Source organism: Camelus ferus, chromosome 3 (genome assembly GCF_009834535.1).
Source record: "Camelus ferus isolate YT-003-E chromosome 3, BCGSAC_Cfer_1.0, whole genome shotgun sequence".
Taxonomy (NCBI): Eukaryota; Metazoa; Chordata; class Mammalia; order Artiodactyla; family Camelidae; genus Camelus; species Camelus ferus.
The window spans coordinates 89,707,887-89,722,506 of NC_045698.1; the positions used below are offsets into that span (position 1 = coordinate 89,707,887).

The 14,620-nt window shown below is 39.3% G+C and overlaps 1 protein-coding gene across 3 annotated transcripts in view; it reads left to right on the plus strand.

The window, feature by feature from the left end:
• ADAMTS19 (ADAM metallopeptidase with thrombospondin type 1 motif 19) overlaps positions 1-14,620 on the plus strand; it is a 241,151-nt gene that overhangs the window by 30,694 nt on the left and 195,837 nt on the right. For all 3 annotated transcript variants that reach the window (XR_004318692.1, XR_004318691.1, XM_032476644.1), the window contains exon 3: positions 13,814-13,979. Coding sequence is in view for 1 of the 3 variants with exons in the window: in XM_032476644.1 (XP_032332535.1) it covers positions 13,814-13,979 (166 nt within the window). In the remaining 2 variants the exon portion in view is untranslated. The remainder of the gene's footprint in view (positions 1-13,813; positions 13,980-14,620) is intronic.

Here is a 14,620-nt window from a genome sequence, read left to right on the forward strand (position 1 = left end):
ATGCTGTCCCTCCTTCTTGATATGTGTTTTTATCACTTGCTGTCCAGGACTCCGCCACTCTCTGACTGCTCCCTCCCAGGCTGCTGCCTGGGTTACTCCTCTTCTCTGCCCCTTCTTTACACGGCTGTGCCCTCAGGCTCAGTCATGGACCTTTTTTTCCCTCCTCTGTCTATACTCACTTGTTGATCTTTTCCATTCCTGTGGCTTAAATGCCAACCGTGTCAGTGACTCTAAAATAAGTAGCTCTAGTTTATACCTCTCTGTTGAGCTCCAAGTTTGTAGGCCCAGCTACCTACTTGACATTTCAGCATGAGGTCTAGTAGATACATAGAACCTAACATGTTCCAAACAGTTGGTTCTTCCCCCAACCCCCACCCCATCTTGCTCTCCCTAAATTATTATTATTGATGGTCAACTGTATAGGTTGATTTGGAAAAGAAGAAAAATCATACTGTGGTCCTACATTCCTCTGTTTCTTTCAAAATGCACATTCAAAATTGTGCTTTCTGTTTGCTCTGTCTTCAGAATTTATCCTGCATCTGATCAGTTCCATTGGCATTAATGCCACCCTGGCTGGAGCCACTGACCACTCCTCAGCTGCATTGCTGCAGTAGCCAGCCGTTCCCCCTCTGTAGTCTGTCCTCAATACAGTGACCAGAGTGAACCCTTTTAAACAGGCCTAGGCATGTTCATTGCTATACTTGTAATAGCGAGATGTCTTTAGTGAAAGTTTAAAACTTGAGTGCAAATGATAGGCACATCTTCAGTGTAGTAGTGAGCTCTGAGCAATAAGAGAGGGGTTTGTTTTTGGAAAGTGTGCAGGTCCACTTCAACCGAATCAGTGAGTTGTTATGTTCTTACAAAGTGATCTACAGCAAATACATGTTAACATCTGTTAAATACTGGCAGTGGATTACTGGGCACTGTATTACCCTATGTATTTCTGAAAGTTTGAAATATTTCCTAATAAGGAATGATAAAAGTTAATAAATGGAAACGCCTCCCCTCTTCTTATCCTATACCAGTCTGTAGCAGGCTTTTAGTGTCTCTCATTTCAACTCATCCTATGCGCTAAAGACAGTTTTCATTTAATATTACCTTCCTTACTTTAAAATCAAAGAAAATCAAAACTGAGTGACATTTGTAAACTGGAGACTATCCAAGTAAAATGAAAAGTACGAAGAAGGGTAGGGAAGTCTATTTCATGTTAGGAATGGTTCCAGTACCCGGGCACTTACAGAGAAGCCAGGAGGGTATTTGTCATACAAATAAAATGTGAAACGATGCTTAGGATGCAGAATGAGGGCTCATGGTTTAAAGTGGTTTTGAAAAAGCCTTCCGGGCCTTCTATAAAAGTCCTTCTGAGAGTTGCGTCTGTCCAAGAGAGGCCTAGATTGCTTCAGAGTGCTAATTGTTCTATTTGTGATTGAAATGCATAAATAGAATATTAAGTATTTATCAGGGATATTGGTGAATAATTTCTTCTCTGGGTGGAATTTGGAACAAACTGACCCCTAATTTCTTGTTTGGATAGGTTCTCCTTTATAACTGTTTTTCTTAAAACGTGATGTTAATATTCCCGGTGTGGTCTGGTATACGCAGAGTGCGTTGGGTATCCGCATTTTTACCAGATGATTTCAGCTCTTCAGGTGTGTGGCCTCCCAAGGTAACCTCTAATACATCACCCTGATGTTTACATTAGCTTTTTGAGCCTCTGTACCCACTGAAGGGACATGTCTGTAAGCGAGAGTAAAGAAAAAAAAAGGAAAAGTATATTCTTCCAGCTCTCCTTAGTCATATGTTTGCATTTGAGGACCTGGTAGTTCAGAAACAGGCCATGTGTGAAAGAACTTTGTTGGTCCAAGATTGATTGCCCCCTTTAATGGGCAGAAAACACCAAGGAAATTTTACTTAATGCCATTCAAAATGCGGGGGGAATACTATTTGATTATCCAAGGGTCCTTCGTGGAGAAAAACCCACATTTTGCTGATGCAGATGGAAAAGAGGACTTAAAGTCTACAGTAAATAAACTCTTTAGTTATTATAAAAGACACTTAAGCTTGTCTTTTGAAAAATGACTCTTTTGTACCCTGCTGTATGTCCAGCATCTAACACATTAGCTGATACATAGTGTGTGCTCAGTAAATATTGTTGAATGTGTGAGTTATTGTATTTACTTGACCTTTAATTGAGTCTGGAAAATAAGCCGCAACACTTTTTCCATGTCTCAGTACCAGTGCTACGGTCCTTGAGTAGTTTGCTCCACTGATCTTGTTTCTATGGTGAAATGAATTCGTATCTACTCTCTAGGGGTACGTAGGAGGCTGGCAAACCTCTGTTGATTGTGAGGTCACCGGGAAGACCTGGCAGTGATGAGCGCTTCCCCAAATCACAGCTGTGCGACTTTCTCAGTGGTCTCATTCAGTTCCACTGAGAGCACAGGACGGGGCTGGGCTTGCGTGAGATCAGTGCTGCCAGTGCTCATCGCCATGGTGAGTGGCCCTGAATGATCGCTGGGTGACTAACCCTTTAACAGCCAGGTGCACGGCCGAGTGTGCACCAGCTCATTAACTGCTAGGGTGGATGGCCAGTTGGAAGCCACCTTTAAAAAAAAAAATAAAAAAAGCATAGGTCAAGCAGAGTTAGTTAGTAAATTTAAATGCTCCGCATGACTCAACAAAATGGAACATGTGAAATTCTCTCATTTGCAATGAAACTCATGCTTTGGGGGAAACCCTGATTGATACAGGCGGAACAGTGTTAGCTTTTGCTCAGTTTTGGTTGTTGAACTGAACAGCAGCGGGCGTACACGTGTTTGATCATTCTGCACGGGGCTGCTCTTTTCCCACCGGAGCAGTGTGGGTTAGACAGGGCCAGAGCTTCTTCAGAGTGAACTGAGTAGGAACTTACTCCTGTCTTTTTTTTAAAGCCGCTCCTAGAAAGAGTGCATTCTGATTTTAAAAGGCAACTATGTAAGCTCCTGCTTTTCCTTTATCCTCACTGGCCTCTCCTCCTCAGTCTCCTCTGCCAGCTGTTGCTCTGCTTCTCCACGTTCGGGCCCTCAGGTTTGGCCTTAGACTCTCTTTGGTTCTTTCTCTGTATTCTCTCTCTCTGGATAACATCACTTATCACCATGAACTGAGAACTGATCTCTCTATTGGCAGCTCCCAGATACATGTCTCTAGCTTTAAACTCTCCACTAAGCTCCATACCCCAACTGTCTACTTGATTTCTGCACTTGGATGTTTCGCAGAGCAATCGCACCGAACGCAGCCCCATCAGAAACTTTGACTCGCTGCCCCTAAACTCTGTTTCATCCTCCATCTGACATTTTTATCTCTATTACAGACCTCAGTCTCCCCTTCATGAGTCCCTAAGCCAGAAACTGGTGTCATCTTTAATTCTCTCTGTTACTGGCTCTCCATGTCCCAGCATCTAAAACATTAACAAACTTGGGTGGTTGCTCTCTGGTTTGTATGAGAAACCCAAATTTATCTCAAATGTATTTGCTTATCTCCATATGCTTGGGTCAGCCACCGTGTGTTGCTTCCTTGGTCTAGCCATCATGATCCTGCACTTGAACTGTTATGACTGACTTCCAGCTGGTCTCTTGGATTCTACTCTTGTCACCCTGTAATCAGCTTTCTAAGAAAGAACAAGAATGACTTTCTTCAAAATTCAGGTCAGCTTTACGCCATACACTGTCAGTTGCTTCCAGTTACACTTCAGAAAAAATCTCAATGTCTTATCATGGTCTTTAGAGCTGTACACGAATCATGCCCTGCCAGCCCCTCTGTTCTGCTTTTGCTCCTGTAACTGTTTGTCTGTGACTCCTGCCACTGCTGCAGTCTCCACGTCAGTTCTTTAACTGTGTCCTGGTTCATTTGTAGGTCTTTCTCACTGATAGACTTTACATTAATGCCACCATTATTTATGGCTTTGATTACAGCAGTACCCTCCCAGCAGGTCTGGTGTCCCTCCATTTCAACCTGTATATTAAATTAAAACATAATCTAACTCATGCATGTGCATCATTTGAAAAGTCAATACTTACTACAAAAATTACAATGTAAAAAATGAACTGTTTCCCCCTCCTCTCCATCCTTGATTTCCCTCTTAGGAGCAATTTCATTTCTTTTAGTGTTTATGTTGCCCCTTGACAAGTAGTATAGATTTTTATTCTTAGATTTTTTTTCTTTGATTAGATTTTTATTCTTCATTTCTCATTTTAAAAACATATTTTACTGTGACATAGACATAAACATACATTGTCATAAATAATTATTACAAATTGTATACTTACGTAAACTCAGTGTCGATACATTGATTTCCTCTGTCTTCCAGAGCCATAGTCTTGGCATTTGCATCGTCCACCTAGGATACCACTCTTCTCTCACTTACATTCTGTTTCGTGTTGCTGGCTCCTGTAGGGCTTGCCTCAAACGCTGCCTCCTTTACTAGGTCTTCCTGGGTCACCCTCTCCAGCATCTCGACCTCTGCTCTAGTTCTCTGAGGTCTTTTTTTCTTTAGTGACACTTTTCTCAGTTTATAATATCTTAAGTGTATTTGTGCAAACACCTTATTTTTTCCCATCTTTTGCCCTGATATGTCAGATCTGTGAGATAGGGATGAAATCTGTGTTCATCTTGGAATCCTCTGTGCCTTGCACAGAGCCAAACTGGGTCTTCAGTGGGGACATCTGTAATGAGCATGAATGAGCATCGGGAAAGTACAGCGGAACCTAACTTTTGGCTATACTGCTTGATAAACTTAGAAGTAAATTTAAAACTGAACTTGCTGTTTCTCAACTTTCTTTTTGCATGTTTAAAGAATCCATAAACATCCCAATGGATTAATTAAAAACACGTAACCAACAGGGGATTACAGAGAAGTGAATGGATATAAGAAAGTACATGAAGATCGATAACTTTTCTTGATATGAGCAGAAATTCGACTAAAATGATAAAAGTTATAACCACTACAATAACCAAAAAATTAGCTATTTTGGATAATTAAATGTTAGGGTGGAGCATGCACTTTCCACTTTACTAGATTTTAACCACTTCTTTTTCACTTCTCCAACATAGAACAGCTTCTGTTCATTATACTTGTGATGTTGTGTATCTATGATGGAGTTAAAAAGCAAGTCTGTGAAATTGTGTGTGTGTGAAATTGTTTTAAAATTCATATCTCTGTCAAATGTTGGGGAAAAGTTAGCAGAAGGCAATGGTTTTCAAGAAAATGGGAAAGCAAGCATGTTTTTTCATTTGTAGGAGTGAAAACTATTCTTGTGTGATTATTGTGTGGATAAAGTAAGACTCTGGAAGTAACCTTACACAAAAGGCTGCCATGAGGCGTCCCATAGTACAATCTGTAACCAGTGGCTGAGAAAAGATAGATGGTCTAAAAACCAAAGTAGGGTTTTTCCAGGATTTATATCAGAATGTGTCCCACAAGGGACACTGCTATGGATTAATGCCCTGGTTCCTTTCTGATGGTTGTTTCCCACGCATCACTCTGCCCCGACTGTGCTAGGGTTACTTTTTCTTAAAGGCGCCATCTCAGGGTCTTTTTTTTTTTTTTTTTTTTTTTTTTTCTCTTTCTGGAATGTTCTCCCCCTGCACCTTGGCCTGACCATCTCTCATACTCCAGGTCTCTGCTCAGATGTCACCTCACTGAAAGGCCACCCTCACACTGCTGTCTAACCCTTCCATGGAACTTGGCACCTGAATTCATATCATATGTGTAGAGCTTTTTGCTGAGTAAGCAGGACTCAAGGAATATCATAGTAAACCAAGCAGTTTGCTTTTTTGTGTGTTTGTTCCTTTCTGTTTTCCTGGTCTTCCTTCTGGTATTGTTTACTCCTGGGTTGTGAGAAGTCCCTTGGTAAATTTAGTTGCAAAAAGTCTCTGTTTGGTACTGAAAATATTAACCCTATAGTCATCACACCATCCAAATGCGGGTAAATTTAAAATTTCTCCGCAGCAGGCGCTCTCCACATTCAGGCTGTCTTAGAGCTCATCAAATGCAGAATGGGACGGAAGTGAGAGTCCTCGTTATTCCTCATCTAGAGCTTTCATTCCTCTCCTGCTCAGTGTGCTGGGAGTGCTCTGTGTCCCCTGGGACTGAGGCTCTCAGGGAAGTGAGATGAAGGAGAGTGACTGAGGGGGTCAGGGTTGATGATGCTGAGCTCTGTGACTGGTGCTTAAAGTGGATTCTCTCTTTCTCTCCTGGGCCACATATATGTATCCCTGGGAGGCTTTCCTCTTCAGATGTGTCCCTGAGTCCCTGAGGTCTTACACTTAACTTGCTCTCTAAGTAGAATTAATTCATCTTCTCTGAGAGGTCAGTTTAGCTCCCGCTTTGGTCGTTAGGTAGTTGGTAGGGTACTTCCAAGCTGTATTTTGACCTTGATTTGTATTGGGAAATAGAACACAGACATAAATAAGTGATGGTATATGTACCATCAGTGTAAAGCTTATTAACAAATGGTGATGGAGCAGTTGTGTCACTTTGTCACAGCTCAACAAATGGCACATCGTCTCCTGTCCTGGGGTGTAAGTGGGTGATGTGTCTTGTCAGCCCTGTTCATTGCTGTACCCTGAAGTCTGGCTGTACAAATTTGATTTTGTTGAGTAGCAGATTGAATGAATGAATGCCTCTTAACATTGTGATGTATTTAGAAGTGATTATTCAGCAATTAAAAACCAGCTTACAAGTATTATTTAATACTGTTAAAAATGAAATAGTTATTGAGCTTTTCTTAAATGAGGAAGTAAAGTAGAATATAAAACTTAAACGTATGTATATTTCTGTATAGGCGCACACGTGCGCACACACAGGTACACGACACGTGTATATGCTAGTAGACTAGAAAGAAACATACGTACATACCTATATAATTCCATGTGGTGGGACTAGGGATGATTGTTTCTTAACTATATTTTTAAAATATTCTCCTATTTAAAAGTTCTGGTTTTATGATCAGAAAACATTTTAAGAGAAAAAAATAGAAAAGACAATAAAAAAGGAGGAAGGAAAAATGAAAACCTTAACATCTTCTCCCAGATCTCACGGGAGAGCGGTTGTGTCTCCACCATTGAAGGAAGCCTGGAGCTGAAGCCCTCAGCGCCCTCAGAAAGCCTCTGGCAGCTCACAGTCTGAGCACATAAAACAGGCAGCCCCAGATAAAGTTCAGAGCCTAGTGCAGTATTTTTATCTCCTGCTTTGTGAGGGATGGGGCCTGGCCTTGCTCTTGATATCAACGTTTGGACATCTACCATCTGTGAGGTGTTGTGCTTGACGTCAAATCCTCGGTGCAAAATTTTTTGAAGATGAGAGTTATTTGGACAACAGTCCTGTGGCCGGGCTAGTGTTTTCAGATAGCCTCACAGAGGCGGCGTGTGCGCCAAGCCAGGCAGTCTCTGGTTTGAATCCTGTCTTCACCAAATACTGATTTGTGACCTTAGGACACAATAAATCTTTTTTGAAACTTGCTTTTTTTTTTTTTTCCAACGATAAAACGAGTAACATTAACATGTGTGTCCCAAGCTGGCTATTAGATTAAATGAAATAATGAATATAAAGGGTCTGGCATACGGGCAGGTGATTTTCTTACGTTCTTGTTTTTTTAAGAAATATTTTAAAATAAGTTGAAAAAGGCAAGAGTCAAGATCTATATAACTTTTTAGCCTGAATAACTAGAAAAAAGCCACGCATTGAGATGCATGCTGAGAGGTGCTAGTTTTGGGGGAAATGATGGTACGTCTCACGTGGGATGATGAGGAATGAGAGACAAGGAGAGCAGAAGCAGTGGGCTGCAAGGGGCTGGGAATGGTGTCCGTAGGGGGTTCTGTGTGCTTTGGGAGTGATACCTGCAGAGAACAGTTGCTGACTGAAGACCTGCCTTGGAGTGAGGAGCATGACCTGTTTAAGGAAACAGAAACAGTTGCTAGAGAAGAAGAGAAATGCAGCCGTGTAATATTCGTGGAGGAGAGAAGTGGTCACGGGTCAGATGCCTGAGAGAGGAGAATAAAGGAAAGGAAACCGTGGGTGGCCTCAGAACAGTTTCCAGAGTCCAGTGAAGGAAACTAGAAAGCTGGTGGAAATGGAAGCAGAACGTAGGTCGTGAGCAGATTTAGAGTGATGTATTAAAACCAAGTATCAATGTGGAAATTAGGCTTAGATTCCAGCTCTGACATTCACATGAACTCTCTGTGTGATTTTAGGCGAGTCATGCAAGATTTCTAAGCCTTGGTTTTCTTGATTTTATAACTCCAGATGGCCAGATGATTCTAAGTTTCCTTCTACCATTGTAGTCTGATGATTCTTTTTGAAGCCTTTTGGCAGGGAAAGTAAATGGAATGATGTTAGCAGTTTGAGCCCATGAAAACTTTTCCTAAAGATAAAACTTGGACACACCAGGAAAGCAACACTGGAAATGCCAGAGGGAAGAAACCAGATTGTAATTTCCCCCCAGAGAGAGTCACAGGTAGAGTGAAGAGGTGTCCTTCAGAGCAGCGAATGGATACGTTGTCTTTGAATCCATGAGTTAAAAGCAGCATTCTCAAGCACCTGCTGTGTACCAGCCTTGTGCAGTGGGGGTGTGATGAGGAGCACTGCACCCCAAGTCTTTCCTGAAGTAGCTCATGGTCTAATCAGAGAGTCGTGAAAACAGCATTCACCATGGGCTTAATAGTGCGGTCACGGCAAAGCTACAGAAGTGGACGGGGGAGGCATTGGTCACTTTGGAGAGAGGACAGAGTTGGCTTGATATTGAAGAAATGGTAACTCTGTGTACCGTGACTTTCTGGAAAGAGAAAACAGCATGTGCGGTGTACCGAGGTGTGACCACGCAGCTGAAAGTTATTCTGAAGTCAGTTAAAATATAAAATTTGTTCACACAATAAAATCGTTTGTTATGGTTATCTGTGAAGTTTAGGTAGCAAAGATAAAGTTGGAGTGGTAGGCAAGAGTTTATCATGACCTTATACCTTATATGTCTTCTTTAAGGGTTTGGGGTTTATCCTCACGGGCTCAAAGGGGAAACCTTGAAAAGACCGAGTCAGGAAGAGTACTTTAGTGTGATGCGATAATAGGACAGGTATGGTGTCAGAAGTGTGTTTTCCTACAGCTTTATGTGTATGTATGCAATACACAAAGGTGTGAAAAATCACTCCTAATTACAGTAATATTGAAAATGATGTTTTATTTGAATAAAGCATAAAATAAACTTACAGTATTGTAATTTATGCCAATCCCTGTATTATGCTTACATTTTAAGCTATACACTTAAGTTAGTGTGATATATACTATAATATTACCATTCAAGAGAATACATGTGAAAATACAGCCAAACTTAAATAGAAGTTCAGTTTGTGTGGAGTATCAGTCATCTACTGAAAATGTTTTTAGAAGCAGTAGACTGATGCCAGATCCTTTCAGAAACTTCTGTTCCTGCTATTTTATTTTATTTTATTTTTTACTGAAGTATAGCTAGTTTACCATGTTGTGTTAATTTCTGGTATACAGCATAATGATTCAGTTATTACATATATATGTATATTCCTTTTCATATTCTTTTTCATAATAGGCTGTTACAAGGTATTGAATATAGTTCCCTGTGCTCTACAGTAGGACCTTGCTGTTTATCTATTTTCTGTATAGTGGTCAGTATCTGCAAATCCCAGACTCCCAATTTTTCCCTCCAATCCCACCCTTGCTTCTTCTAGTATCTCAGGGATTTCCTAATACACTTTATGGTCAGACAGTAGCGTGATCATCCACAGACCTTCAGGACGTTGACTTCCCTTTTCCTGTCAAGAACTTTGCCATTTCATGTTTTCAGTTATGTTGGTTTAACCTTAATTTTTGGCTACATTTCCTCATTTCTCTATTCAAGCCAGGCATCTTCTTAAACCTTTTCCTAGATTCCACTTCCTCGTTGCCCTTGCTCCCAATGCCTCCTCTCACGAGGAACACTTCAGCCTAGTTTTATCCATGTTCTGCTGTCCCTCCAGAGTCTTCTCACAGCCCGAAATTACTAAGATCTACCTCACACTTATGCTATTTACTTCTTGTGATATGCTATATATTTTTAAAAATAGGATATTATTAAAGACCCTCACAAGATGCAGTTTGAGCCTCAGATACAGACCCTTCAGCTAATCCACTGAGAGTTTACTTAGAAAACCAAGGTTCTGGAAAATGAAGACAGTTTCCAGAAAGGAGCATGGAAGAATGAAAAGAAAACTTGTGGTAATGATAGTTGTGCATCCGCTCTTTGAGGGAACAGGACGTGAGGCAGTGCAAGTGAAGCAGGCGTGGGAACAGGGCTGGAGAAAGCCATGTTGTTTTCTCATTTTTAAGTTACATTTTATTAATGCTTATGTTAGGACTTTAGAATCTCTTTCTTATTTAATAGATCATAGTTAACATGAGGTTGAACAAATGAAACATTTGTATTGGGTGAATTGAAGCCGCGAACTGAAAAATTCATGCACATTTGGCCAAATCTAATTTCAGGTTGTGATTAGGAGTTGGTGGCGGGGTCAGTACACCTACTGGGAGATCATGGCTGTTTTAAAAAGCATGCGAGCATCTAAATAGAGAGAAAGTGAAATATCAGAACCAGTAAGACAAGAAATGACTGGTAACTTATTTTCACATAAGCCGTGGTAAATTTGCAAAATATTGAAATGTTTGCTAAATTGTCAAATCAAAGAATAACGTTCCATGACAATAGAACAGACGCCATCATCTGAGAAAATGCACACGATGACAGAAACAAGGCAGGGAACAACTGTTAAATTAATTTCATTTTGAAATGTTTGCATGACATGTCTCAGAATTGTTAAAATCACTTTGAAAAATCGAAACAGGGCAGTCTGGGAGACAGTGCTTATATAGTTTGCATTTATTGTAGAGAATGTATTGTACCACATTAAATCACGATTAATGTTCTTTCCTTCTAAAATTGGAAGGGCAATACTCGCACTAAAGTGAATGCTGCCTAACTGGATTGTCAAACACGGGAGCACTTACTTGTAAAGAGAGGTGAATATGCCTTTATGTTCTTTCAGCGCTTGTAAATTCACAGCGCAGGTAGAACAACCCATTTTGTTAGTGGAGCAAGTGAGCCCTCGGTGGGGACACAAAACCTCAAGATTTCCTGCAATTCTGCTTGAAAGATACCAGCTCAAGCTAGAGCACTTCCTGTGCTTCAGGACAGTATCCTGGTCTCAGAGAGAAGCCCTTCCCCGAGGGGAACCTGAAAACTTGATGCTAAATGTGCCCCTGAGTGAGCTGAGTCTGGCACACTGCGGTCAGCTGGGAAATACGTATTGAATGAATGAGTCATCGTTTATAATTATTCCAACATTTTTTTCCTTTTTAAAAGTAGCCTTCTTAATTTTAAAAACATGTATAGATAAAATCCTAACACAACAGGGAGCTCTATGTTATGAAGAGGTTTCTGGATTGTAACTAAAAAAAACTCATCTTTATTTCACACTATATTTAATATGCTAGCATGGGGATACAAAGATGAATAAATTTTAATCCTTTGGCCTCTCTGAGCCCTTTAGTTCACTCTCAAATGTTTGGCTGATTACATTTGTTATGATTATCCTTATTAATAAAATAAAATTTACAATGAACATTTATTGAGGGGTTACCCCATATCAGATTCTATGATAGGAGCATTACAGGTCCTATAAGTGCTTTTAAAAAGCCTTCCAAACAACCCTGTGAAGCTGTTGTATAGAGCGCTGTAACTTTCTCATAGCTGCATGCTAGTAGTAGGTTATGAACCCAAATAATCTTAAGTCCAGAATCTGTTCTTGAGGTCATTAAATTTTACATGATAGTATGCAATTAAATTTTATAATGTTTATTGTTATAAATCGTACCATACTTAAAACTTGTTGAAAGAATGTATCAGATTGTAAACTTATGATTTAGGGAAACTGAGCATCGTAGCAATAATTGTTTTAGTCATCAGCCACACTGTCAGTTCTGTTAACGGCCCAGACTGCTAATTCAACATCAGAACCACACTAATATATGACAAGAGAAACATTTATGTATTTTCACACTTTGGATTAGTGATAACTAGTGTGACACCACTTATCCTCAGTCCATACATAGATAAGATGTACAACTTCTTTAATGATTATTATTTACATTTTTAAGTATTTGATATTTTATTCTCATAAAACTAGGCTCTAGGGAAAATTTTTTGACTTTCGTGTAATTACTTTAAAGTTCAAGCCAGTTTCATATATGAGAGAATGGAAACATCATTAGAAGTCACTGGAAGTCCTAGTAAAATTACACAAAAATGGCTCAAATATATACATGCGTGATATTTGAAAAGAATCATCAGAGTAAATCTTTGCTTTATCCCCACCTACAAATGGTGTGTGTGTGTCTAGAGAGAGGCGGGGAGAAGGGGAGACTGGGAAGGCGAGGAAAAGGGGGGAAGAGACAGAGAGGGAGGGGACAAACGTGGTGGAGCTGCTATTCTAGTGGTTGGGAGTTTTATGAGTGATATTAACACTTCAGTGAAAGGAAATGGATGCGGATTTTAAGATTATTCTTCAGATATCTTATAGAGACAATTCTGTACAGAATAAAATGAGGTAGCATACTGGGAATCACCTGGTTTTCCATATAGAAGATGCAATACACTTTAGTAATTAAAACAAAACAAAATTTAAACACTTTCTTGCTTCTAAGGAAAAGATTTTTTTTTTGAGCATAGATTTTCTTTTAATATTCCGTTTGGAAGAATTACTATAGCTGAAGAAGTTATTATATTACTACGCTAATTGCATGTGGATCAAGTTAAAATGAACTGTACATAATGTTCATGTAGCTAATGCAAAACAGTGTTTTAAACTTTGATGTTAGCAAAGTGTGAATCGTGCAGTTCTAGGCGATTATTTCTTCAGAAATGTTTACTAAAGAGTTAACAGTGTAAAGATCAAATAAATGTTTTTATATATATTTCAGTAGAGTAAAATAATAAAAATTGAGAAGATCAAGTCATATATTCTTCCATGTGGAATATTTTCCTAGTTATAATGCAAATTTATATTCTACAAAAGGAAGGGAAGAAATGAGTAGGCTTAGCTTCAATATAATAAAAGAATATTTGCTTTTGAAAAGTTCTTTTTGTTGATCATAACCATATTTTACAGTTATTAGCCCTCTGCCCACAACTGGCTGACTTTAAAAACATGGCATTGTATGCAATGAAACTTGTTTATATAAGTGATGCTTCATTTTTTTCTGTAATTTATTAGTCAAGGGTTTTAAAAAAATGTTTAGTAAGAGGCTTTAAGAATATTTTATATAATAACTTTAATGCTGTATAGCCTCCGTTTACTGTGACATGTTACATGAATTACTTTATTAAGTAATGATTGTCAAAAAGTTGCACTGTGTGGCATATGCAATTAAAACCTGTATTGCCCTTCTGTACGTGCTGTACGTGTAAGTGACCCCATGGGTCTCCCAAAGTGAGCCTTCAACATTCCAGAATTTTTACTGTGCATCTGTTGCTGGCATCCAGCCTCCCACCCACACAGGCTAAGAATAACTAAATTAAGTTTATGCTCGTGCAATAAAGTACATGAAGATGAATAATAAAAGGGGAAGACAGTTACCTTCTTCGTGGGGTTGCTCAAAGAGCTTCACTAGAAAAATGTGTGCACATATGTGGAAAAGATAGAGTGTGAGTGGGAGAACCTAGAAAGTAACTTATTCGAATGGTATTTCATCCATATCTTTTTATGTTATATATTCCAGATGGGATTTATACAGCTTAATGAAGACTTCATGTTTATTGAACCACTCAATGATACAATGGCCATAACGGGTCACCCACACCGTGTATATAGGCAGAAAAGGTCCATGGAGGAAAAAGTCACAGAGAAGTCAGCTCCTCACAGTCATTACTGTGGTATCATTTCAGGTAATGCCTTCTCCTGAAAGGATTTAACTAACTGTGCAATGTGAGATGAATCCTGTAAAAATTGTCCCTTCCTTCCTTCCTTGCCTCCCTCCATATCTGTCCATTCATCCAGCAGCTTTATCTTTTTTATAATGTGGCATTTCTCTTGGCTAATGACAGTTACATACAGTTTTTAGACTTCTTTTTTAGTTTTCTAAGAAATAGTACATTGTAATATCACAAAATAGAAACCCAAAAGAACTTCAGATGCTAATATATTACATGCTCTGTATCTCTCCTGAACTGTGAAGTGTTCTCATGGGATACTGTTCGCCTCACTGGAATAGAAATGACACAGAGAGAATTCCAGATCCCATGAAACTGAATACTGCGAACTCATGGTCTTATTTTAGTCCACCTCTATGAGAACATCACAGAGATCTCTTTACTTTGACTAGAAGCATCTTTTCCTTCTTCTTCTTCTTTTTTTTTTTTTTTATTTGGCTCAAGTAAAAATCATCTTGAAGGTTGAAATTAGCAGAGGAACAAATGGAAGAGTCAAGATTTACTTCTTTGAATTTTATTCTCAGTGTCAGAATACCTGGAATCTGGACGTTTCAGAGGCTTATAAACATTCCCAACCATCAAATCCTAGTCTCTGT